This window comes from Ictidomys tridecemlineatus, chromosome 2 (assembly GCF_052094955.1).
Source record: "Ictidomys tridecemlineatus isolate mIctTri1 chromosome 2, mIctTri1.hap1, whole genome shotgun sequence".
Taxonomy (NCBI): Eukaryota; Metazoa; Chordata; class Mammalia; order Rodentia; family Sciuridae; genus Ictidomys; species Ictidomys tridecemlineatus.
This window is the reverse complement of record NC_135478.1, coordinates 80,809,072-80,833,085: the sequence shown is the minus strand read 5'-3', so window position 1 is coordinate 80,833,085 and position 24,014 is coordinate 80,809,072. Positions and strand designations below refer to the sequence as shown.

The following is a 24,014-nucleotide window of genomic DNA, read 5'->3' as shown; positions in this document are numbered from 1 at the left end:
ACTGTGGAAGCTTCCGGGGGGTGATAAGGAGAGCTGCGGACGCGGCTAGGGTCTCGGCCTCTTTGGGGCGGTTCGCCAAACCCCTTTCCTTGCGCTCTCCGCTGCGCGCCGCTGCACGCTGCAGCGCCCCCTTCGCCACCAGGGGCCGCCCGGAAGCGGGACTCCCCGAGCGTTGGGCGGGGAAAGGGGCGGGGCGCGGCGGTACCTGGGCCGCCCGAGAGCTGGGGGTGGGTTCTCGGGGGACAGCAGGCAGCCCCCCCAGATCTGCACTGCCAGCCGCCAGGAGCTCGGGGCTCCGGGCGTAGAGGCTGCGCTTGTCACATGGGCGGTGGCGACGGGGCCGCATTTAAGCGGCCGGGGGACGGCGCCCGCCTCCAGCGCGTCCTCGGGCTTGGCTCCCGCCGGGCGCCCCGCTCTCTGCCCGCCGGGGGCCCCGCGCAGCGCCGCACCGCGCCGCCCCCGCCGGGCCATGCGAGCGCGGGCCCCGCCGCGATGAGCTCGCACATAGCCAAAAGCGAGTCCAAGACGTCGCTGCTGAAGGCGGCGGCAGCGAGCGGGGGCAGCCGGGCTCCCCGCCACGGCCCTGCCCGGGAGCCGGGGCTGCCTGGCCGCCGGCTGCCCGGAGCCTGTCCGAGCACGCCGCCGCCGTCCGGGGACCCCAGTTCGCGGAGGCCCCTGTGCCGGCCGGTGCCGCGAGAGGAGAGCGCGCGGGGGAGCCGGCGCGGGCTCCCCCAGGCGCACTGCAGGCCCCGGGAGGCGCTGCCGGCTGCGGCGTCCCGACCTTCGCCGCCGTCGCCGCTGCCGCCAGCCCGCGGGCGGGATGGGGAGGAACGGGGGCTGTCCCCGGCGCTCGGCCTCCGGGGCTCACTGCGAGCCCCGGGTCGCGGGGACTCCGCTCCAGCCGCAGCGACTGAGGCGGACCCGTTCCTCCACCGGCTGCACCCCATGCTCAGCTCCGCCTTCGGCCAGGTAAGGGCCGCGCCTCCTGCTCGCACTCCGTGGAAAGGCGCTCGGGACCCTGCTGCTGCGGCGCGTCCATGACCCTACTCCCGCTGCTCGTGGTCCCCAGGTCACGCCTCGGCTCCCGCTGTCATCCCGCGGCCCGGCGCCCTTGCGGGCCGGCACTCTTCCACCCCCGTGCCTGATTCAGCACCCTGTGCGCTGTCCATGCTCCGGGCCTCTTGTGGGCGAGGCACCGCTACTTAGCCTTCCTCACACCTGCCGGAACCGCTAGTCCTGGAAGGGAGAGACCTCCACAGCCCTCCTGGAGATCTGTGGGGTCACAGAGGAGCGCTCTGAGCAGGTGGCACCAAACCCACTGCTCCGGCCTCTGGCCAATATCGCCAGGGAGCAACCCAAGAGAGCAAGGGATTTGGAGCAAGGGGAGAGGGAGGCTTGGGTCACACAGACTTGTTTGGAGATGAGGAACTCTAGCCATTGCCTATGGCGACTTCAAAGGCCTGGGAAAAGTTAGGAAAATCAAAAATATGAGGAAAGAGAAGAGGTGTCTGGGTAGACATGGGGGCGGGGGTCTAGAGCTATGGCTCAAACTGGAACTTTGAGGTGTTTTAAGGAGGTTGTCACTCCAGGATGCCACTAGGACGACAGTTGGGCAGTTATGGATTTGTAGGATGTGGAATAACACTCATAGAACTCTAGCATGAGTTGGGGTGCATCTTAAGGTCAGAAAAGCCACTAAGAGGTCACCAGTGGCTCTTTGGTTTCCTCAAGGGCCCTAGGGAGCTAGACATCTGCCCTTTAAAAAGCTTTGTGGTCACAATTCAGGCCTACAGTTTGTGATTGTGTGGCTGGGGAGACAGGAACCTCTGAACTCCTGAACAAAGCCAGAATTTCCTCTAGTTCTGAGTCTGTAATCAAGTCGAACTCAGTGGCAGGGCGTTGAGACAGTTCTGCGGCAGCCAAGAGGTGTAATGCAGAGGTCTGATCAAAGCATTTGCTTAGTTTGTTGGGGACACTGGGGTGTGTGCTAGGATCTAGAGCAAAGAAGCCGCCTCAAGCTCCTGGCTTGTCATGCTGGATCAACATTCTAAGAAGGCCGTGTGTGTGTTTTGCTTCAGATCTGCACATTTCTTTTCAAAATACTACTCTGCAGTGGCTGATGCCAGTCTGAGGTCTGACATGAAGGCAGCTGCACATGGATTCAGGTTGCGCGGGCCTGCTCTGGTGGTGTGATGGGGCAGCAGCGTGTGGCTTTGTTCCTGCAGGGAGCCCTCATTAGTCAAGTGAGCTGGGAACAGTTCTCTGGAGTACAGATCTGGATGCAGAGCCATGAAGAGTTAGAGCAGTGACAGACTGAAGGAAAAGTTCACTGCAGTGGCTTTTGTTTTAGGAGGTGTGGGGTGTTAAGTCAGGAGTGGTCTGTGGATTAGGACCGGCTTGCAACACAAAAGCTGTGTGTTATTCAATAAAAATTCATTCATTTATCAAATATCTTTTGAGCACCTACTTTACCAAAGTGTTTACGGCTCATTAGGGAGACAACAGTGAACGAGAGAGCCAGGATTCTGGCTATTTGGGGGCTTATGATCTAGCAGTTTGGAAGGCCTGGAATCATACACTTCCTGGTTATTCAGTTTGCTGGTGATCTGACTCAGCTCCTGGAAAAAGAACCCTTGCTTCCCAGCTTTGCAGAATTTTGCCGGCATGAGCCCATTCTGAGCTCAGAGCACTGCAGCTACATGCTTTAGTTCCTCCTTCTAATTCCCCAGTCATTAAATGAAGAACATTCTCCAGCCCCATGTTCTGAAATGTCACCAGGGTCATCTGAGTCAGGAGGAGCAGGAAGGTCCCATCAAATATTTACTACCTTCCTTTGGAAGCTCCGGCCTCTTAGAGCTGTGGGCTTTTTCTTTTAAAGCCCAGCACATTCAGTTTGGGCTTCCTGCTGGCATCTCAAAGGCATCTGTTTGAATAACAACAGTTAACAGCACAGCACACCCAGGCTGGGACTTTGGTGTCAGAGCCTGCAGCCTCCTGTGACAGAGAGGAATTAGTCTTTCTTTTCTGTCTCTGGCTGTATTGAGATTTCTGTCCTTTAAGACAGGGTGGGGGCCCAGAGAAGGTAAATGGGGGGAAGGTTCTGAATACAAGCTTTCAGATAGGATCTACTTAGGGCAAAATATATTTGGAGAAGTTTATTTTTCATGTCTCTCAAGTTCTAATTTTTTTTTTGTTGGTTTGTTCTTTCATTCTGTAACTTGTAATCTTACTAAGGCTCTTTGCTTGCCTGAAAAATAGAGAATACTCATAGTGCCTCAAGGAGACGTTTGGGAGGTTAAATGAGATATGAGCTTTGTATGGAGTGTGGTCCAGTGCATAAACTCTCTGTGTTAGTTATTATTATTATTGTTATTAACTACCAAGGGCATTTTCTTTCGGAGAGCCAGGTTCAACATGACAATGGAGGTAGACTCCTACATTTGGGGAAATAGGAATTAAGATTCTTCCAAAGACCTCATGGTGCATTCTTACTGTCTGCAGGGAGACAGTGTAGATTTGGGGCTAAGGTGTCAAAGTGTGGTTTGGAAGACAGTAGAGCTGAAGGCTCCAGTCCCAGCTCTGTGACCTCAGCATGTCATTTTATCTCTCCAAGGTTTCTTCATCCAGAAATGAGATTGACAAAAACTCCCTTGTGAGTTATTGTGAAGCTTACACAGGATTAAGGGCAGCAAATGCCTGGCTCCTAGCGGGGGCTGGATCAAGGGCAGCCTCTATTGATGTTATTTCTCTTTTTTCTTTTTTTTAATATTTATTTTTTTAGTTGTAGTTAGACACAATATGTTTATTGTGCTGAGGATCGAACCCAGGTCCTCATACGAACTAGGCGAGCACTCTACCGCTGAGCCACAATCCCAGCCCTGTTATTGCTCTTTTTAATAGTCTAATTGAATAAGGGTCTGTGTAAGGTGTTTTGAAAGCTGCCTCTGAGCTGGGTGAGGAAAGCCTATTAAGAGAGGAGCAGAGTGTCCTTCCCAGATTTCCTCTCTGTTTCCTGCTAAGGACGTGCCACCTAGCTGCCTAAAGAGAAGATGTGGTGTCAGAAATTAGCTCAGAATAAGCATGACCTAGGGCTTTGGGTCTTGGAAGATTATTTCATGTACAGACCTTCTGTTCTTACTCTTAAGCCTTAGAAGAAAAACCCTTGTAGAGGAAGCAGATGTGAATCAAGCCCATAGCTGATTTGGGAAGGCTGACTGAGTTTCCATACACATTAACTGGATCACAGTATTTTGTTAGTGAATCAATGAATGAATGAATGGTGTCATAAGCCTCTGGACTTCAGAGGTTTCTTAGTTTCTCTGGTTTAGATGGTGAGAGAGGTCATGGTGATTTGTGTTCTAATGGATTCAACCATAATAGGCCTATATTCCTAGAATGAGGGCTGTGAGTGTTCCTCATTCCTGCCCAGATTGAGTGTCCTCTGTTGCCTTTCCTCTGGGGCCTGAGGAGGGGGAAAGAAGAAGGTCAGTTTGTGGTTAACATCCATCACTGATGCTATGAGTGGCCTCCATCAGTTGGGTGAGAGTCCTCCACGGTATCTGCATTTGCTTCCGGATGTTGCTGTGAGAAACAAGAGTACTTGAGGCCTCAGTCTAGATCCCACCAAACCATTGTCAAAGTGTGTTGGCATTATCTTCACAGCAACCTGAGAGGTTGGTATTGTCATCCCCCTCTTTAGAGATGAGGAAAGGGCTCAAGAGAGGGGAGTGACTTGTCCAAAGTGACACAGTAAATAAATGGCAGGACTGCCTGTCTCCAAACACACCTGCCTGTGCTGTACCATGCTGGCAGGGTGGAAAGTCACTTATCCGTGTTCCCTGGTTGTCGGAAGAATCCACAGAGCACCTCTCAGGTTACGACCCAGCTTTCCCCAGGCATTTTACCACTGGGCTGGCGTCCAAGTTCAAATGCTAGTGATAGAACTGATCAGGACGGGAGGCCAGCCTCCCCCTAATCAGGAATAATCAGCAACGGGTTTATCCTTCTCATCCCTCTGATCCTATTATTCCATTCCAGAACTCGAATCGTGGCTTCTGGAAGGCCCAGGGACTGCAGCTCTGTGAATGAGGATAGTGGGGGGCACACAATGTGCTTCACTCCCCAGAGGAAGCCCTCACCCCTCAGCCCTTTTTGATTTCCTTTAGAAGATCAAACCATCTATCTGCCCACTGCTCAGCTCAGGTTTAAGGAAGCTCCAAAGCCTCAGATCTGAACCCCTGTATCCCTTGCTGCCCCCAGACCTCAAACTAGTGTCACTCTCGCCCCGACCCACACAGCAGGGTAAGCTTCCTTCAAGAGCCTGACTTTTCCATAAGGGCCTGGTTTTGCTGTCTTCTATCTACTGTTTCCAAGGACGGAGGCCTGTCCCAAGGTCGACAAGTGGGTGTTATGCCCTGAGCTGGCCTGCAGGGGGCAGGAGTCACCAGTGGATGTTGGATGAATGGCCCTTTAAAACCAAGGCCATGCAGGGAGGGGAAGGAGGCACTTTCTAGGTGCCTGGCACTGTGCCAAGCCTTTTGCACATATTACCTCATTAACTCCTTATAAGAGCCTTAAGGGAGGTGTTATTAGAATCCCCATTTTAAAAATAAAAGAAATGGAAGTTCAGAGAGACCAACATTTCCTCAAGGTCACATGGTAACTAAGTAGCAGGACAAGATTTGAACCCAGGTCAGTATCATTCTGCATTCCAGGCTCTGAAGCTTTACCCTAGTGGTTCTCAACAAAGGCTACAGGTTTGAATTCCTTGAAGAACAGACTAGAACAACTCCAATGTCCCGAGCCCACCTAAACCTACGTAAATCAGAATTTCTGGGGAAGCTCCCTGGCAATTCTAGCCTGGAGCCAGGACTGAGAATCCTGCCTTGTCCTGTGCTGCCTTTATATGCTTTCTCTGGTTTAGTTGGTATGAATTGGGATTGTATCTGGAGCCTAACCCAAGCTCCACTAGTGAGCCTTGTCTCCAAGTTTGCAGATGGTCCTTTTTTAATAATTTTGTCTATAAGTTTTTCCTGATTCCCCCAGACTAAGTTGGATTCCCTGTCTGTTTTACATTCACAGAGTTTGGGGGTTTTTTTTTGTTTGTTTGTTTGTTTTGTTTTTTGTTTTTTTGGTACCAGGGATTGAACCCAGAGGTGCTTAACCACTGAGTCCCATTCCCAGCCCTTTTCATTTTTTAATTTTGAGACTGGGTCTTGCTAAGTTGCTTAGGGTCTCCCTAAGTTGCTGAGGATGGCTTCGAACCTGTGATCCTCCTGCTTCAGTCTCCTGAGCTACTGGGATTATAGGCATGCACCATTGGACCCAGTTCACAGAGTTCTTGTCTTTCTCCCTTCAGAGCATTTATCTGAAATGTAAGTAAATGACTGCTCAGATCTCCTTACTACCTCTTGCCCACCAGCTAGAATAGAATATAAGCTCCCAGAGGTCCTCACAACATTCTCAGAGCCAAGCCCAGTGCCTGGCACATAAACACCAAGCACATGATACTTCTTCCTTCTGTTTGAATAATTACTTATTGAGCCCCTACTATGTGCCGCACTTGTTAATGTGTGTGCTTTATCGGCAAGGCAGGGGAAGCCCCATTTTCAAGTGGAGGAAACTGGAGCTCAGGAATGGAAGGACTCTGGGAATGCCAGGACTCAACCCCATCTGCCCCATCCTGCCCCTTCATTGGAGTCTATTGAGCCTGACCTGTCTGACCAGGCCCACGGAGTGCTTCCTTCATGCTGTTTCCACAGGAAGCAGCTTTGAAGATGGCATTTATGTTGGCTGCTCACTCTTCCTGCCCCTGCTGCCTGGCATCTTCACCCTCTTTCCTGCCCTTTAGGCATCCACACCCGACCCCACCTCAGCCTCCTCCCTTAGACCTTATGGGGCGGTCCCTCCTCCTCCATCGTCTCCTCCAGAGGTTTGGCCTAAACAAGTCTGCTGAATATCCGCCCTGATTAAACCATTCCCTGACCAGCAACACAGCACCGTGACCATCAGAGGCCAGCAACGGTCCTCCTTCCCAGGCCTCTAGGAGTGAGTCAGTGTCACCCTCTGGGCGGTGGCCCCAGCCATCTTCCCTAACAGGATTTCCAACTGGTCACCCAAGCTGGACCTGAAACTCTTTTGAGCTCTGTGTGAGAGAACCGCTTGCATCCCGCCCCCCCCCCCAAGAGTCCTGTCTCCCAATCTATCTCTGGTGCCCCCTGCTGGAGAAAGTCAGATGCGGGGAAGCAGGGATGCTTCCTCTCTTCCTTCTGGCTCAGGCCGAAGGTCTCAAATGGGACATCTGAGACTTGAGATGAATTCACATCAAAGCCAGAATCTGTAGGAGCGAAGAAGAACCTATAAAGTTCCAGCTGTGGGACCTTGGAGACCATTTGTAAAGGGCGGCTTCTGTGCTCTGCTCCCCAAGGAAAACCATGAAAGATCTTCACTCAGGATTAGGCAGAGGATGAGGAGAAGATCTGGGGACCTTGCCAGTGCCCTCTGTGCCAGTGCTGCCTCCACCGTGCTCCCCGCTGGGGGCCACCTCTTGGCTTCCCTTGGATTGGAGAGCTTGCACACAGCACTGGGGGCAGGAGGAACTGATCTCAGCTGTCGGCTCAGCTGTGCTGCCAGCCCTGGAGCCTCATCCCATTTCACTGATGAGGCAAGTGTGAAAAATGGAGCGTAATGGAGACGTCACAAGATCTCCCAGGGCCCCCTGACTGGAGCTGCCTGCTCTTCATCCATCTGGAACTGCCAGGGGCGATGAGGATGCGTGCTTGTCCAGCTCACTGCTCTTCGGAAAAGGCATACATCTCCCTGGGGGCTTGTGTATGTGTGCATATGTGTGGCGTGTGTGTGGTGAGTGTCTGTGCGTGCAGGGCTGTGAGCTCTGAGGCACCCTGGCGTTGGGGGTCCAAACTAGCCAGCTTCTCCTTCTGGATCTGCTGGCCTAATTCCCAGCTGCAGCTGCCACCCTGGGTCCCCTCCCTGAAGCAATCTCCCTGCAGCAGAGAAAAGGAGGGGGGGTGAGGGAAGGGGAGAGAAGCAGAGAGAAGAGGACTCAGCTCTAATCTGATGTAGATGATCCGGCAGGCTGCCCAGCTCGGCTGCCCTCTACCATCATCTCTCCAGGCGATTTTCTCTGTGCCCTGCACTCTCCCCTTCTGCCTTCATCTCCTTAAGAAAGTGGCCAGAAAGTTAAACACAGACACACAAACACACACAAACACACACAATCCACCAAAAAAAAAAAAAAATCAAGAGAGCAGGAGCAGGCAGACGGGTAAGAGAGCACGCGCGCCAGAAAGAGGGCTCAGCTTGGTCTTGGAGGAAGAGCGGCACAGGCAGAGGGAGGCTGGGGTTGGCAGTGACCCAGACCGAGGTCTCCTAGCCCCCAAGGAGCCTCCTTCATGGACCCGAGGATCCCAAGAGGGGCTGCCTGAGCTTAGGATGGGCAACTGTGTCAAGTCGCCATTGAGACATCTCTCCAGGAAGGTATGTTTCCGGAGCTCCCAAGCCCTGGGGTTGGGGATGGGGTGTCTTGCTACCTGCCCCAGAGGTTGGGCATGGAGCGGGTGGGCATCTGAACTTTCTGTTTTTTCCCAGGGGTTTCTGTCTAAGGTTGCTTCCCTGTTCTTAGCTCCAGATACCCTCCTATCACAGATGCTTATGTCTCAGACCCCAAGCTGAAGTTGGGTCCTAGAGCTGCATGCTGGGGGGTTGGTGGAGAGTGGGGGGGAGTCTGTGTTTGGGAATTTGCACAGAAGTTAGCTTCAAATCACGTAGCTTTAGGGGATTTTGGACCGTAAAATGAAAAGTGTGGATTCTTAGGATATCAGTGCAGGTCAGAAGATCCTTTGAATCAGGCAGGATCCAGAAGATCCTTCACAGCAGCATGCTCGGGGGCTCATTCATAACCTTCTGGGGTCTGTGCGCCTCTCTGGTGGTCTCTAAGTCTTCAGAATTGTGAGTTTTGAAGTAGAGCCCATTGCTGCTGAAAAGCACCAAGCAGACTATCATCTACCTTCAATAATTCCCAAGTCCCATCACGGAATCTCAAGAATGACCAGACTAGCTTCTGGCCCAGGACTGGTTCCCTTAAGAAACAGGATGCCCAAGAGATATGTTTAGCAGGTGTGTCCATCAATCACTTTCTGGATTGGATCTAATGCTTATACACTAGGATAATATTCTTTTGCAAGAATTCCATTGGGGAAGAAAATAATCACTCTTAAGGCATCTTTCATGCAGATCTGGGCTTGTATCTACTGGATTTTGCTTCAGATGGGCTCTCTCTGTATTTCTAGCCCTCCGTAGTCAGGCCAAACTCAGACATTATTTAAAGGAAAAAGGAGACATAGGGATATCTTCCTCCAATTCTTCCATTTTCCAAAGGAACTCGATGGCCACTCAGAGGGGTTTAGAGACACACCTAGGGTCTCAGGTCAGCTAATGGCACCTTTATACCAGCCCCATCCTCCATCCTCCGTCCCTGTGATGGCTTCTCCATTTAGGACATTTTGGGCTTTTCTGCCTGTCAACTTCTTCATTCAGCTAAGCTGCTCACATCAAATTCCATTTAATCTTTGCCGTTCCTTGGATCCTTCTGAGGATGGATGGTTGCGTCTGCGTGTTTCTGACCGCCCCCTATAATCTGTCATCTTCTTAGAGGAATCTGCCACACCAGAGGTGGCCTCGGTGCAGAATCAGAGAAGCAGAAACTGATCTGAATTTGTCTAGAGGACCATAGGCGAACATCCTCGCAATGGGTTCTGTCCAGAGTTTGAGGGGCTGAAGTTAGGAACAAGAGCTGTCTTTCTGTCCCCCTCGCCCATCTGCCCTTACACAGTAGAGTGTTTAAGAGTCACAACAGTTCTCCCACATCTTGTGACCTTAGCAAATTAATCTCTCTGTACCTCAGTTCCCGTGTCCATCAATTTATGCCTCTCTTGGGGTCCCTCTCTCTCTTGCAGTGTTGGGGATCAAACCCCAGGACCTTATGCATGCTAAGCAAGTGACCACTGAGCTATAACCTCAGCTCTAATATCTCTCTCTTAAGGCAATTGTGAAAACTAAATAGTGTTAGGCATATAGTAATCAATATTAGTATTATTGTCATTGTAATCATATTTTTCCCACTCTGTATTTTAGAGAAGAGGGATGGAGGAGAAAAAGGAAAAATGAAGAGTCTGATGTTATTATTGGTGCTGGGACAGAACCCTGGGCCTCTGCATGCTAAGCTCATGCTCTGCTCTTGAGTCACACCTCCAGGCCAGGAGGTTCTGAACCAATGGAATAAGTCAAAAGATCATTAAAATGGGCTTCATTCAATGTCATGTTCCTCAGAAAGTAGTAATGATTGCTTTTTCTTATTTACAACATATCTAACATCTGCTATCTCGCTTACTCTTTTCCACAAAGTAGTTTTCTTGGCTAGTTTGCAGGGAAAGCTGCTGGACACAGAGATAAGAGCTTTCTTAAGGTCTCAAAGGTCTCAATCAGGGCTGGGATTTAGACCCTGGATGTGTGAAGTCAAGGTTGGGTTTTATTTTTTATTTTTTCCCCTCTGGGAGAGGCTGCCTTTCTATTTCTCCTGCTGTCAGAAATGTTCTACCTAGATTCCTGGATCTGACCTTAGAAGTCATCTAGTCCAAATTCCCACTCAGTGTAGCCATGCATTCTCACCAAGCATGCATTGTTTAAATTCTGGAACTCCTGCAGGGAGAGGGACTTCTGACCTGCACACTTCTGACTGCACACCTGTAAAGGTTATGAGGCACGGTGGCCCCTCCTGCTGCCAGGCCACACCCAGGACATGTCCATTTAGTGCCAAGGAGACCTTGTCAGCTTGTGGCTTGGCTTGAGCGGTAGCTGGAGAGCTGGTAAAGAGGAGAGGCGGCACGCCTAGAGCTCTGAGCTGGGCAGGACCAGGCTGTCAGGTGCCATCACTGGCTGGAGAAGGGCTGCAGGCTCCAGGGCAACTTGGTGCCAGGCAGTGTTAGCATTAAGAGATGCAGTGGAAATTCCCCAGACACCACTGCTTCCTTCTTTGTGGGAGCGAATTCCTCTCCATCCTTCTCATTTCTTTCCTGATTGGCAGATGTTCCCCCACTTGCTCTGGAGCCAGAAGTAAATGCCTTCTGGCACACAGAATCTCTTAAGTTATATCACCACCACCACCATCATCCTGATTGTCATTACTATGGCAACTCCATTTATTTGGTCTTACCATGTTCTAGGCACTATGCAAAGCACTTTCTATGCAATCGCTCATTATTTCTCACAAGAATCCTGTGGGGAGACATGATTATCCCTGGGAAAGAAACTGGAGTACAGAGAGGGAAAGCGACCTGCCCAAGGTCACACAGCAAACAAGCAGCAGAGCCCGAACTTGTCCCCAAGACCATGTCCAAAGCCAGCATACCAAACTGCCTCTCAGAGTTCTGTGCCACCTGCTGCCTCCTCCTTCCTCAGTTGTGCTCATTCTGAATCAAGTACACGAGATTCAGCCAGAAACAAAAAAAGTCTGATTTTCTGCAAACATCTTGTGAGGTGGTTTCTTGGTGTTATGTCACTGTCCACTCCCAGGCTTCCTTTGGTTCCCATTCCCAGTTGGGAAGGTCTGTGTTGGTCTCTGCCAGCTCCAGTCTGACTCCTGCATGCAGCAGAGATTCTGACTCTTGCCTCTGAGGGGCATCAAGCCAGGATAGGCCCTTAGTCTGTCTGACATTCCCCGATTTCTGAGATTTCCTAAAACTGACCCTTCTTGGACTCACCGAACTTGAGCCTTGGGACTGGGTTCCTTCACCTTGATTCTGAGGGTCTCCTTTCCCTTTAAGGGACCAGAATACTGCTCCTTCTCTCTATAAGCCTGGAATTGGCTTAGGACATTGGAAGGGGGTCTCAGTAGCCCCACAGTGGGGGACTTTGGGGAGAAGCATGAGAGGACAAGGGACGGGTGGTTCTGCTTCTCAGCCTGGTGGTACAGGCTGCCCCTGGATCTTGGGATCTTCTCCTAGGCCATGGAGGCAGCGGCTCAGAAGTGCAATGGGATGGGAGGAGAGGGGCACAGCCCTGGGCTTCTCACACAAGGACAGCCTTTAGGGGTTCAGCGACTCTGCCTCTCCTTGGGAAGTTTCTGCTCTAAATCCCCACACTGAGAGGAGACCGCCCAGCACCAGGCTGAGGGCAGAGTGCTGTGACCTGAATTCTGGAGAGGGGCTGGCAGGCTGGGGAGGCCGGGGTGGAACTGAATGTTGTGTCTAGATGCTGCTGTTGTCCTAAGGGAAGGTCTGTGGGCAGTGCTGGCTTTTTATAGCTGCATGGGAACCTGCAGGGGGGAGAATGGCTTGGCCAGGGCCTGGGAGCACAGCTATATTTGGTCAGCAGACAAGGCCCCTGCCTTAGCCTCTAGAGGTCCAGCAGGCTGGGCCGGGCAGGAAGCCAGGGAAGGCGGGAGGGAGGGAAAGGAGAGTGGGGGGAAATCTGTCTAATCTTGAGGTTGTAAACCAAGTGGAATCCAAGCACAGAGGTGTCTGTTTGTTGTTTGGCTCACCTGGTGCTTTAAATCAAGAGATCTGTTTGGCAACAGTGGCTGGAGTTAGGTGGGACTGCCCATTTAAAGGGGGTGCGTAGTATCCATTTTGCACCCCTCCCATCCCTACCTCTTGATCCCTGCCTGCTTCATTAATGGCAGCAATGACACCTATGTTTTCAGCCTCTAGTCCAGCAGACTAAAGGAGACGGTTGTCCATGTTGCCGACTTTGATGGCACCCCCAGGCTTCCAGCGGGGATCCAGCTAGGATAGGATCAGAGCCCATCAGTAAGCTGCGAGACATGACATAGCTTGAGTATGGAGCTTGGCCATTGGAAGCATTTGGAGAAAGGACATTGTTCCATTGCGCTCGGAGAGAACACTTCCCATTGATTAGGACAGAAACCGTCCTCTGATTGCTTCTCAGCCTGAGCTCTGTGTGCATATGAGCATGAGCATGTGATTCTGTGTATAGATCAGTGTATGTGTGTGTGTGTGCGCGTGCGTGTGCACGTGTGCGTGTGCATGGGCCACATAGAGAGCATCACACCCAGCTGTCCCTGGACAACTGTGTCAGTCAAGGATTGGCGTCTCCATCTATTGAACCGACTTGAGACCTGCCCCCTGAGGCCCTCTGAACCCTACCACTTGACTCTGGAGGATCTTCTCAGGAGGAGATGTCCCTCAAGGACCAGGAGCCAAGCTGGGGCTGGAAGAGCTAAGTGGGCAAGGAAGTGATACGTTGCCTCTCTTTTGTATTTACTTGGTGCTGGCTGAAGATGCGCCAGGAGGAGAAGACCAGCTACATGGTGGTGCAGACAAGCGAGGAGGGGCTGGCAGCCAGTGATGAGCTCCCCGGACCGCTCCTGATGCTGGCCCAAAACTGCGCCGTCATGCACAACCTGCTGGGCCCTGCTTGTATTTTTCTGCGCAAGGGTTTCGCCGAGAACAGGCAGCCTGTACGTAAGTTGGCCCAGCGGAGCTCGATGAACTTGGCTTCCCAGGGCATAAGGAGGTACTGGGAGGAAGAGGGATTCTGTACCCAGCTAGCTGTCCCTGTCCTCCAGTGGATAGTCCCCCAGCTTGTCAGTCTCACTTCCAGTTTCCCACTTGTGGCTACGAAGTGACTTGTCCATTTCTACCAGCATGAAGTAATGGTAAGCTGGGCATGGAGGCGCATGCCTGGAATCCCAGTGGCTTGGGAGGCTGAGGTAGGAAGATCATGAGTTCAAAGCCAGCCTCAGCAACTTAATGAGGCCCTAAGCGACTCAGCAAGATCCCAATAAAATACAAAAAGGGGCTAGGGATGTGGCTCATAGTTAAGTGCTTCTGGGTTCAAATCCTGGTACCAAAAAAATGGAAAAAAAAAAAGAAGTAATGATAGCAGATACAGTTCTTTGGAGCACTTCGGATGTACCAGGACCTGTGTTAAGTATGTTGATGGATTCCTTCCTTTAAGCCTCAGCAACTCCAAGAGGTAGGTGCTTTTGTCACCCCCATTTCACAGATGAGAAGGCTGAGTCAGAGAGGTAACACGCTAAGGTAACAGCTCATAGGTAGTAGTATGGCAATCAGCTAGTGTGATCTAAGAGCCTCCTTTTAGACTGTGCTTTTAACAGTTCTGTATATACAGCTTCATCCAGTAGAATTTTCTATGGTGATGGGAATAGTCAAAAATGTGTGCTGCTCAATATAGTAGCCGCTAGTAGCATGTGGCTCTTGACCACTTGAAATGTGGCTGGTGCAATGAAGAAACTGAATTATCTATCTTATTTCATTGTAAATAAAATTGAAATAGCTGCATGCAACTAGTAGCTACTCTACCTGACAGCATCCTATGAATAGTCACAGGAGTAAGGAAAAGAAGATGTTTCGGATACAAGCACTTGTAAGTTGCATTTATTGAATACTACATGCTGAATACTGTCCTTGTCTTGTCTCATACAATGTTCATAAAGACCCTGGGAGGTAAGGACTGGTATTAACCTATAACACAGATGGGGAGACTGTGGCTCAGAGAGTGGAAGTGACCTGCTCAAGGTCCCACAGTTAGGAAGTAGCAGATCTGGGCTCTGTACTCAGGTCAGTCTGACTTTAAGGGCCCAAGCTCTTCTCCCCTAACTATATAAACTAGACAGAAATGAGCAGGCATGTGCTTCCTTCTACCTGGCCCCCTGCATTGGTGCATGTAGTTCCCCCCGATATGGGTGGGCATCCACAACTCCACTCCAGAACACAGCACACATGCCCTCACTGCTTGGCATGAGGGAGAGTGTGTGGGCCCTGGACCAGTCACCAGTGCTCTGCTGCAGGCACACTTTGAAGGGGGTACTGGGTTTGCTGCTCCTTGAGTTCTCGACATACAAGAGGCATAGAAGGGGCTGCAGTGAGGGCCAGCAGCAACCATCCACCCCGAGTCCTGCAGAATGGGGCCCTAGAGAAGTGGCTAGTTGTTTGAAACATGATGGGTGGGAAGGGTTCCTTTTATAGCTCAATAACTGGTCCCAGTGAGTATACTTTTGCAGGTGTGTATGCACACTTAAGTCGGCCCTCTGTTTCTATGGGTTCCATCTCAGTGGAAGAGTTGATTCAGCTAAATGCAGATCAAAGATATTTTTCAAAAATTGTATATGGGGCTGGGATTGTAGCTCAGTGGTAGAGTACTTGCCTTGCATGTGGAAGGTACTGGGTTCAATCCTCAGCACTATGTAAAAATAAAATAAAGGTATTATGTCCATCTATAACTAAAAACATATTTTTTAAAAAATTGTATCTGTCTGGGTGTGGTGATGCACACCTATAATCCCAGCATCTTGGGAGGCTGAGGCAGGAGGATCACAAGTTCAAAGCCAGCCTCAGCAACTTAGTGAGGCCCTAAATAACTCAGCAAGACCCTGTCTCTAAATAAAATATAAAAATAGGGCTGGGGATGTGGCTCAGTGGTTAAGCGCCCTTGGGTTCAATCCCTGGTACTCCCCCCCCAGTTGCATCTGTACTGAATATGGACAGTGTAACTATTTACATAGCACTTACCTTGGATTAGGTATTACAAGTCATCTAGAGATGATTTAAAAGATGTGGGAAGGGGGCTGGGGATGTGGCTCAAGTGGTAGCACGCTTGCCTAGCATGCGTGAGGTACAGGAAAAAAAATTAAATAAAGATATTGTGCCCACCTAAAACTAAATAATACATATTAAGAAAAAAAAAGATGTAGGAAGATGTGCATGGGCTATGTGCAAATACTACATCTTTTTTAATATTTATTTTTTAGTTATAGATGGACATAATACCTCCATTTATCTTTATGTGGTGCTGAGGATTGAACCCAGGGCCTTGGACACGCTAGTCAAGCACAGTACCCCTGAGCCACAACCCCAGCCACAAATACTTTTAAAAAATATTTATTTTTTGGTTATAGGTGGACACATTATCTTTTTTATATATTTTAATTTTTTTTAGTTGTAATTGGACACAATACCTTTATTTTTTATTTATTTTTATGTGGTGCTGAGGAGTGAGCCCAGGGTCTCCCACGTGCTTGGTGAGCGCTCTACTGCGGAGCCACATTCCCAGCCCTAATATCTTTATTTTTTTTAATGTGGTGCCGAGGATTGAACTCAGTGCCTAACGCATGCTAGGCAAGCGCTGTACTGCTGAGCCACAACCCCAGCCCCAATGCTATGTCTTTTTTTATAAGGGACTTGAGCATCCTTGGATCAAGGTATCTACGGGGGTTCCTGGAATCAATGCCCCACTGAGACCAAAGGATGTCTGTACTCACTTTCATTTGTACAAATGAAAAAAAACAATTTGTAAACCCAATAAGATCTGTGGGTCTGTCTGGGGACAAAATCGACATACCCTCGCACCTTGCACGCTGACAAGCCTTGTAGGTGAGTCCACAAGACCGGGTCACCCAGGACCGACATCCCTTCAGGCGACTCCTCGTGCCTGGAGACTCTGGCTGCCCCCAGGCTGCCGGTTCCCAGCTCCTACACACTCTCATCACCAGCACCCCTTCACCGGGAGCCTCAGGCTTCCTACTGCCTTGTCCCTCACCCTGGAGCCAGTATGGAGTGGGTGGCAGCCACAGTCTCCACCCACCCTGGCTCTGCTGGCTGGGATGGCCTATGTGCGCAGTGGAGATGCCCCCTGCTCACAGTGGCCTGCCTGCGTGCCTGGGTTCGTGACAAGGTGCCCACCCTGCCATGAGCCTCCTCAGTTCAGCCTGCCTCATGTTCTCCCTGCCCAAAGGCAGAGAGCTAGAATGCTGGGGGGGGGGGGTTGGGGAGTCTCCTAACCAGGCCCACCTGGGCCTCCGTATCCATTATGTGCCAGTCTGTCTCCCTCCTGGGCAGAGCTCACCATCCAGAGCCTGCCCTGTGCTTCCTCTGGGGCCTGCTCTTTGGAGACTTCTCTGCCATCTGTTCTGATGCCTGGACCCGGGGTTTCCTTGACTCCCCCAGGAGACCTGGGCCCTGCTGGAGGCTGGAGATGTGTGCTTTGGACCCTGGCAGCCGTCAGAGGCACTGGTGGCCGGCAGGGTCCTATACTGTGTCCTGTAACAGGGCAAGTGTAAGGATGGGGGCAAATGGGGGCAATGCCCAGGAAGCAGGGCCTAGTCCCAATTCTGCCTCCCCTTCCCCTGGCTCCTCCTCCGCCCTCCGGGGCTCCCTGTATGGTCCCCGCTTTCTCTTGCCTTGCAGCCCTGCTTCTGATTGCCTTGAGGGCTTCTGCCCCCTTCCCTGATGTCACTGGGTGTTGCTCTCCTCTCTCTGGTGACCTCCCCTGGCCCTGCTTTATTTACAGGTATTTGCCTCGGCACCAGCTCTGTTCCTGACCTACTCTTGTATCTGGAATAAGGACCACAGCGGTTCTGTGCCCAGGCTCAGGGTTCAGTGGATCCTTGGGCTTCTCTGAGAGGCCCAGGAGCTTCTGTGTCTGTGGCTCATTGTGGGGCTCCAAGGACGTGGTCCAGGCAAACCTCTGCGCCATTCCTATCCCTTTCCACCCAGAGCCAGCTGCCCCTTGGAGGGCCTCTAACTGGATGGACATCTTATAACTCCCAGGTCCCCTGCTGCTGCTAACAGGACTTGTTCTTTTGTTTCAGGACAGATCACTGCGACCAGAGGAGATCGAAGGTAAAACTTGGACCTCGGGGGAAAGGGCTGCTCAGCCTCCAGGAAGGTATGGGAGGGAGATGGTGGGAAGAGAGTCAGGGCCTCCTGGCCTCCTGGGAACAGGGCCTGGTACAGAGCAGGGCATCTGCTGGGGACCCAGCCATTGGAAGAAGGAGCCTGAGAGAAGCCCAGAGTTCTGAGGGACCCCAGGGCCCATCTTTCTGGTGGGCTCTGTTCCCAGAGGCTGACTTTATTCCCTAAGGCTCTGTGGGTCCTACCCCCCTGCCTTTGTTCCTTTCCCCAGAGCTACGAGAGGCCTTCCGAGAATTTGACAAGGACAAGGACGGCTACATCAACTGTCGGGACCTGGGCAACTGTATGCGCACCATGGGCTACATGCCCACCGAGATGGAGCTCATTGAGCTATCCCAGCAGATCAACATGAACCGTGAGTCCCTCCGCTCGGCACCTCCATCCCTTCTCATCAGACAACCCTGGGTTCAAATACTACATCCATTTTTTTTTCCAGCTGTGTGACCTGGTACAAAGCGCTTACCCTCTCTGAGCCTCAGTTTCCTCATCTATAAAGTAAGAGTGTAACAGGGGAGTGGAGCTGAAGAAGTAAATTAGGTAATATATGTAAAACAGTCCAATACCTGGCTCACAGCAAAAAAAATGATCAGAGGAATGCTATGGTTGTTTTTCTCTGTCTGAGTCTGGGTTTTTCTGAGATAGTGATCTGAGTGCAAAGGGTATATTTGGTAAGTGAAGGAAAGGATTGGTAGGCAGTGAGGAAGTGAGATAGGATAGGGAAGGAACCCACCCAGGGCTGACTCTCATGCCAGCTACCACGGAGGGGCTGGGCTCAGCCTGTTGGGGTTGATATAGAATGGCTACCTAAGAGTGTCCCCCCCCCCCCGCATCCCTCCCTACCTTTCCAGCTGGGTATTTATCCCCTACTCCTGTGGGTCCCTGTTTGAGAGCTGTTGTTAGCAGGCAGTGGGTACCAGTCCTCTGGTCCTTCTACCTATCCACTTGGAAGTTGAGTCTGCGTTGGCACAACGAGGGCAAGGCTTGGGCACACATAACTTCTGCTTCTCTCCGCCTTTCTATGAGTGTCCCACTCTTTCCATTTTTGAAAGGCTCTGCCTGACTCTGAGCCAATACCTCGTTCTCTCTTCCATATCTACCCCTATCTACTTCCTGATTGGCTCCCTTGTTCAACCTCTGGCCACTCCCCTGAGCCAATCTTGACAAACCACCCACCTGTGGTCACCTCTCTGTCCTTGTTTGGCCTTTGCTTGTCACCTGGAGCCAGACACAGGCAGAACCAACCAGGGGTTGGCAGTGCTCTCCTTCCAAGTTGGAGATGGGGAATGTGTGGCTTGAGGGTGACCTGGCCCCTTTCCTCTTGCTCCAGTGGGTGGCCATGTGGATTTTGATGACTTCGTGGAGCTAATGGGGCCTAAACTCCTGGCAGAGACGGCCGACATGATTGGAGTAAAAGAACTGAGAGATGCCTTTCGAGAGGTGAGTGACAGGCCATGACAAGGCCGATAGAGCCGGGATCCCAGGATGGCTGCTTGAAAAGAAGATTGGGAGCCAGGCACAGTGGTGGCACATGCTTGTAATCCTAGCAACTCAGGAGGCTGAGGCAGGAGGATTACAAGTTTGAGGTCAGCCTCAAACAGGACCCTGACTCAAAATTTTAAAAAATAAAATAAAAAGGGCTGGGGGTGTAGCTCAGAGGTACAGTGCCCTGGGCTCAATCCCTAGTACCTCAGAACAAAACACAAAACAAAACAAAGATTAAAAAAGAGAGAAGAAGGCTGGGACCTGGGTTCCAGACCAGTGCGGAACTTGGACAGAAGAGTGACTCCAGAGAAGGGTGGACACTGGGTCTGAAGAAGGAGCATGGCCTTGGGACCTGCTGCTCCCGTCTCCCTCCTTCTGCCCTCTCTAGTTTGACACCAACGGTGACGGGGAGATAAGCACCAGTGAGTTGCGAGAGGCCATGAGGAAGCTCCTGGGTCATCAGGTGGGGCACCGAGACATAGAGGAAATTATCCGAGATGTGGACCTCAATGGGGATGGACGAGTGGACTTTGAAGGTAGGTGGCACTTGAACACAGGAGAGAAGCCAGCCAGCCGTGGCCGGCCACAGAGTCCTCCAACTGTGTATCCACCATACAAGCAGCCATCCAGCCCAACCTTCTATCATCCTGCCCTTCCATTCTCTCATCCCACTGTCCAGTTGCCCCTCTAGTCCACTCCCATCCTTACCCGCATCCATCTAGCCATCATTCATCCATCTACCTGTCCCTTCACTTCTTCATCTCTCCATATTTATCTCCATCATTTCCTACATTCATCTCTTCATCTGTCTGGATGCCTAGGTATCCATAAGTCACCTCTAAATAATCATCCATACAGCCATTTACTCACACGTTTACCTCTCCATTCGTGCATCTATTCATTCTTCTATACCTTCACCTTCACCTTACATTCATTATCTAAATGCTCATTCATTTCTCCCACTTCTGTTCTTCTGCTCCTACATTCATATATCTCTATGCATCTGCCTGGACTTCTATTCATATTGTATTGATCTCTCCATCTGTCTGTTCAGTCATTTACCCACCTATATCCATCTGTTCATCCATCCACCTATCTCTGTGTCCCTGTGCCTCCATCCATCTCTATCCATCTGCCCATCTCATGCATCCATCCATGGTGGTTCCTTTCTTTCTTTCTTTTTGGTGCTGGGGATTGAACTCAGGGGCACTCAACCACTGAGCCCCATCCCCAGCCCTATTTTGTATTTTATTTATAGAGAGGGTCTCACTGAGTTGCTTAGCACCTCGCTGTTGCTGAGTCTGGCTTTGAACTCATGATCCTCCTGCCTTAGCCTCCCAAGCCACTGGGATGACAGGCATGCACCATTGCACCCGGCATGGTGCTTACTTTCTGAACACCACATTCCTCAATCTGACCTCAGCCTGTGATTTCTGACTGTAGTTCACTTTCTACCATGCCTTTACTCATCTCCTCCAAAATACTCATGGTCCATGAGCCTACGAGGCCCTCTTGTTCTTTTTGCTAGGATGCCTTTTTTTCTGTTCTCCACTCGGACTAAATTTTATTCTCCCTTCAAGGCCCAGAAGTGAGGCCACTTCCTCCAGTACTTCTTTCCTGGTCCTTCAGACTGAACTTTCTCTTTTCTGGGCTTTTATAGCACTTCAGGTTCACCCTCATTCCTCACACTGTCCCCCAACTGCTGCTTATAGTCATCACCCCACTTGACTCTGAAACTTGAGAGAAAAGGAACCCTGTTTTTTTGATCTCTGCATTTCCTACATAACTGAGCACCTGACACATACCTAATATTCAGGGAACAGTTTTTAAAGGAATCAATAGTAATAATAGTTATCACTTATTGTACACTTATCATGTGCCAGTCATACTAAGTAGCTTTATATATATTATCTCATTTAATTCTTGCAACGACTCTATACATCTCACTATTATTTCCTCACACGGGGAAACTGAGGCTCAGAGAAGTAAATAACTTGCTCAAGAATTGGCTAACTATTAGGAGGCAGAGCTGGGGCACAGACCCAGGCCTGGAATCCCAACTATTATGTTCTCCCACACAAGATACCTTTCCAAGCACAAAGCCATGTGGGAGAGAAAAGTAACATGACCCTGTACTCAGGACCTTGCATCCTGAGCAGAAAGACAGGATAAGCGTGTGTCAGAGTATGTGTCCAGGACACAAAGTCTTGGGAGGTCTTCTCTGGGGAGTAGTTGGCTTTCAAGGGAGGTGAGAGTGTGCACAGATGGATTGAAGGTTTGCTCGCATCAGCTTTGAAAATCTCAGGTTGCCCTGTGTCTAGATAGCACCCACTGCAGATGACGGCCCATCCTCAAGAGCCTGGCATTGCCCATTCATTCTGTCAAGGTGTGTTGTTCACCTGCCGTGGACTGAGACCTGTTCACTACCTTTGGAAGCAAGAAAACAGAAAAGCAGTGTGGTGCATGCTATGTTGAAGGAAGCAGAGCAGGCACAGCCAGGGGGAGGGATTAGGGAAGGAGGTTATAAATGAATGGAGACCTGAAAGATGGGTAGGAGCCACCCGGTGAAAAAGAACGATATTGATCCTAATGCATTGACACTCTGTCTACATGGAAACCTGCACACCAGTGTTTGTAGCAGGTTTGTTCATAATTGCCAAATCTTGGAAGCAACCAAGGTGTCCCTCAATAGGTGAATGGATAAATAAACTGTGGTAATCCAGAAAATGGAATATTTTTTTCATCACTAAAAAGGAATGAGCTATCAAGCCTCAGAAAGACATAGATGGACCTTAAATGCATATTACTATGTGAAAGAAGCCAATCTGAAAAGGCTACATATGTACTGTATGATTCTAGGCTATGTGATCTACTGGAAAAGGCCAAAATGTCTCCATAGAGAGTAAAAAGATCACCGATTGCCTGGAGTTGGGCAGTAAAACTGCTCCAGATGCCAGAATAGTAGATACTTGTCATTATATATGTATCCAGACCCAAAGAATGTGCCACACCAAGAACAAACCGGGGATGTCAGCTATGGATGTTGGGTGATAAGGAGGTATCAAAGTGGGTTCATCTGTTGAAATGTCCTATTCCTGTGGGACATGTTGACGGTTGGGGAAGCTATGTATAAGTAGAACAGAGGTTAGAAGGGGAATTTCTGTACCTTCCAATCAATTTTGCCAGAAACCTAAAACTACTCTGAAAAATTACGTATAGGAAAGAAAAGAAAGGCTTGGGGACAGCTTGTAGGAAACTGAGAGGTGGGGGACAGGAGAAAGAGAGGGGCAGGGGGAGAGAGCATACAGTAGCAAGCGTGAGCCATCTGCGTTCTGATGGGCAGGTGGGGTTGGAGCATGGGACGGGAGATGTCAGCAGCCAGGCCAGCTCAGGGAGGGCCCTGGGGCTGCTGCAGGACACTGGACATCATCTCAGTGGAGCCACAGAGGTTTAATCAGGGGTCACGTGTGCAGATTAGAGGCTCACACTGGTTGCTGTGCAGGACGTCGTTTGGAGGGGGCAGAGTGGATGTGGGGGATCAGCGCAGAGTCAGGGCAGTGTGATGGGAAGAGGGGCGTGGAGGCAGCCTCCTGGGCCGCGCCCTGACTGTCCCGTCTCCCTGTCTGTTCCTGTACCTTTGCAGAGTTTGTCCGGATGATGTCCCGCTGAGGCCGCAAGGGCCCCTCCAGGACTGCCAAGCTCCCACAGCGGGGAGGGGAGAAGAGGAGCCAGAGCTCGCCTCGCCCCGCCCCCGCCGTAGCCGCCGAGAGCCCAGGATGTACTGGCGGATGGGGCCTGCCTGCACCCCGGGGAGGTGCCCACCCCGGACCCCCACCCCTCCGCACTGTGAAAGACTCACAACTCCTGCAACTGGAAAAGGGGGCGCCCGCCGACGACGAGGAGGCCACAGTGCCAAGCCGGCAGAGGTCACGCCAGGCGCCAAGTGCCATGTACCCAGCCGCTGCTGGCTGGGTGGGCCAGGGAGCCCGCCAGCAGACCCCACACAGCATGTCTGCCCCGGGGCAAAGCCTGTCGCCGCCCTCCTTCGCTCTATGCCCGTCCCAGCTCGCCTAGCCCTGTGATCTCAGAACCAATAAAAATATTTCCAAGAGACAGATGGCCGGGGTGGTCTTTAGTTCTTGGTCCTCGTTAGATGATGCACAAATTTCCTGCGCGCCGCTTGCATGGAACTGGCTGAACTTTCCTGCGTTCAACATGCATTTATTGAGTAACTAGTATATACCCGGTGACTTCTGTCCCCATTCCATAGGTTAAAACATAGTACCTCTCTCTAATAGGGGAAACTGAGGAATGTGGTCATTTAGCTGGGTATGCCGCTGCCCGGTGTACCATTTCCTGACTTCCTGGAGCTTTCGTGCTGGTCAGGGAAGTAGACATGACATAAACATACCCAGACACGATATAAATGGTGATGTGGCTAGAAGGAAGCATACAGAGGCCCTTCAGCAGGGTGTACAGGGGTCCTGGCCTACTCTAAGGAGGTCAGGGAGGGCTTTCCTGAGGAAGCGACAACAAGGGCTTTACCCTGAAGGAAATCCTAGCCTGTGTGAGGAGACAGATGTTGAAACAGCTGCCATCCTCTCCACTGAGATAGGAAGCAGGAAGTCTAGTGGTTAGGTCCCAAGTATACTTGTGATGTGACTTTGAGCCACTTACATCTCCTCTTTGGACCTCAGTTTCCTTATATGTAATGTGGGGATAATAAAGGATGGGGTCAGTACCGAATGAGCATTTCCGAGGCCATGCATTGTGAACTTCTGG

At 51.0% G+C, this 24,014-nt stretch overlaps 1 protein-coding gene across 4 annotated transcripts; it reads left to right on the top strand.

The window, feature by feature from the left end:
- Positions 1-206: 206 nt before the first annotated feature.
- Cabp1 (calcium binding protein 1) lies at positions 207-23,347 on the top strand. Of its 4 annotated transcripts, none has more exons than XM_040289391.2 (7): positions 207-969; positions 13,316-13,495; positions 17,648-17,678; positions 17,962-18,105; positions 19,078-19,187; positions 19,621-19,768; positions 22,876-23,347. In XM_040289391.2, the coding sequence occupies exons 1-7, from the start codon at positions 322-324 to the stop codon at positions 22,899-22,901; spliced, it is 1,287 nt and encodes a 428-aa protein (XP_040145325.2). In that variant the 5' UTR covers positions 207-321; the 3' UTR covers positions 22,902-23,347. The 4 variants fall into 4 exon arrangements, with proteins under 4 accessions (XP_040145325.2, XP_077895120.1, XP_040145324.1 ...); XM_040289390.2 differs by lacking the exon at positions 207-969 and adding an exon at positions 7,218-7,806; XM_013363562.4 differs by lacking the exon at positions 207-969 and adding an exon at positions 7,836-8,496.
- Positions 23,348-24,014: the final 667 nt, after the last annotated feature.

Excerpts from the sequence above, each read along its gene's own strand:
- Cabp1 (XM_040289391.2), top strand. The coding sequence starts at position 322 with ATGGGCGGTGGCGACGGGGCCGCATTTAAGCGGCCGGGGGACGGCGCC. Across the intron at positions 13,496-17,647 it reads TCGCCGAGAACAGGCAGCCT|GACAGATCACTGCGACCAGA; the intron begins GTACGTAAGTTG and ends CTTTTGTTTCAG. Across the intron at positions 18,106-19,077 it reads CCAGCAGATCAACATGAACC|TGGGTGGCCATGTGGATTTT; the intron begins GTGAGTCCCTCC and ends CTCTTGCTCCAG.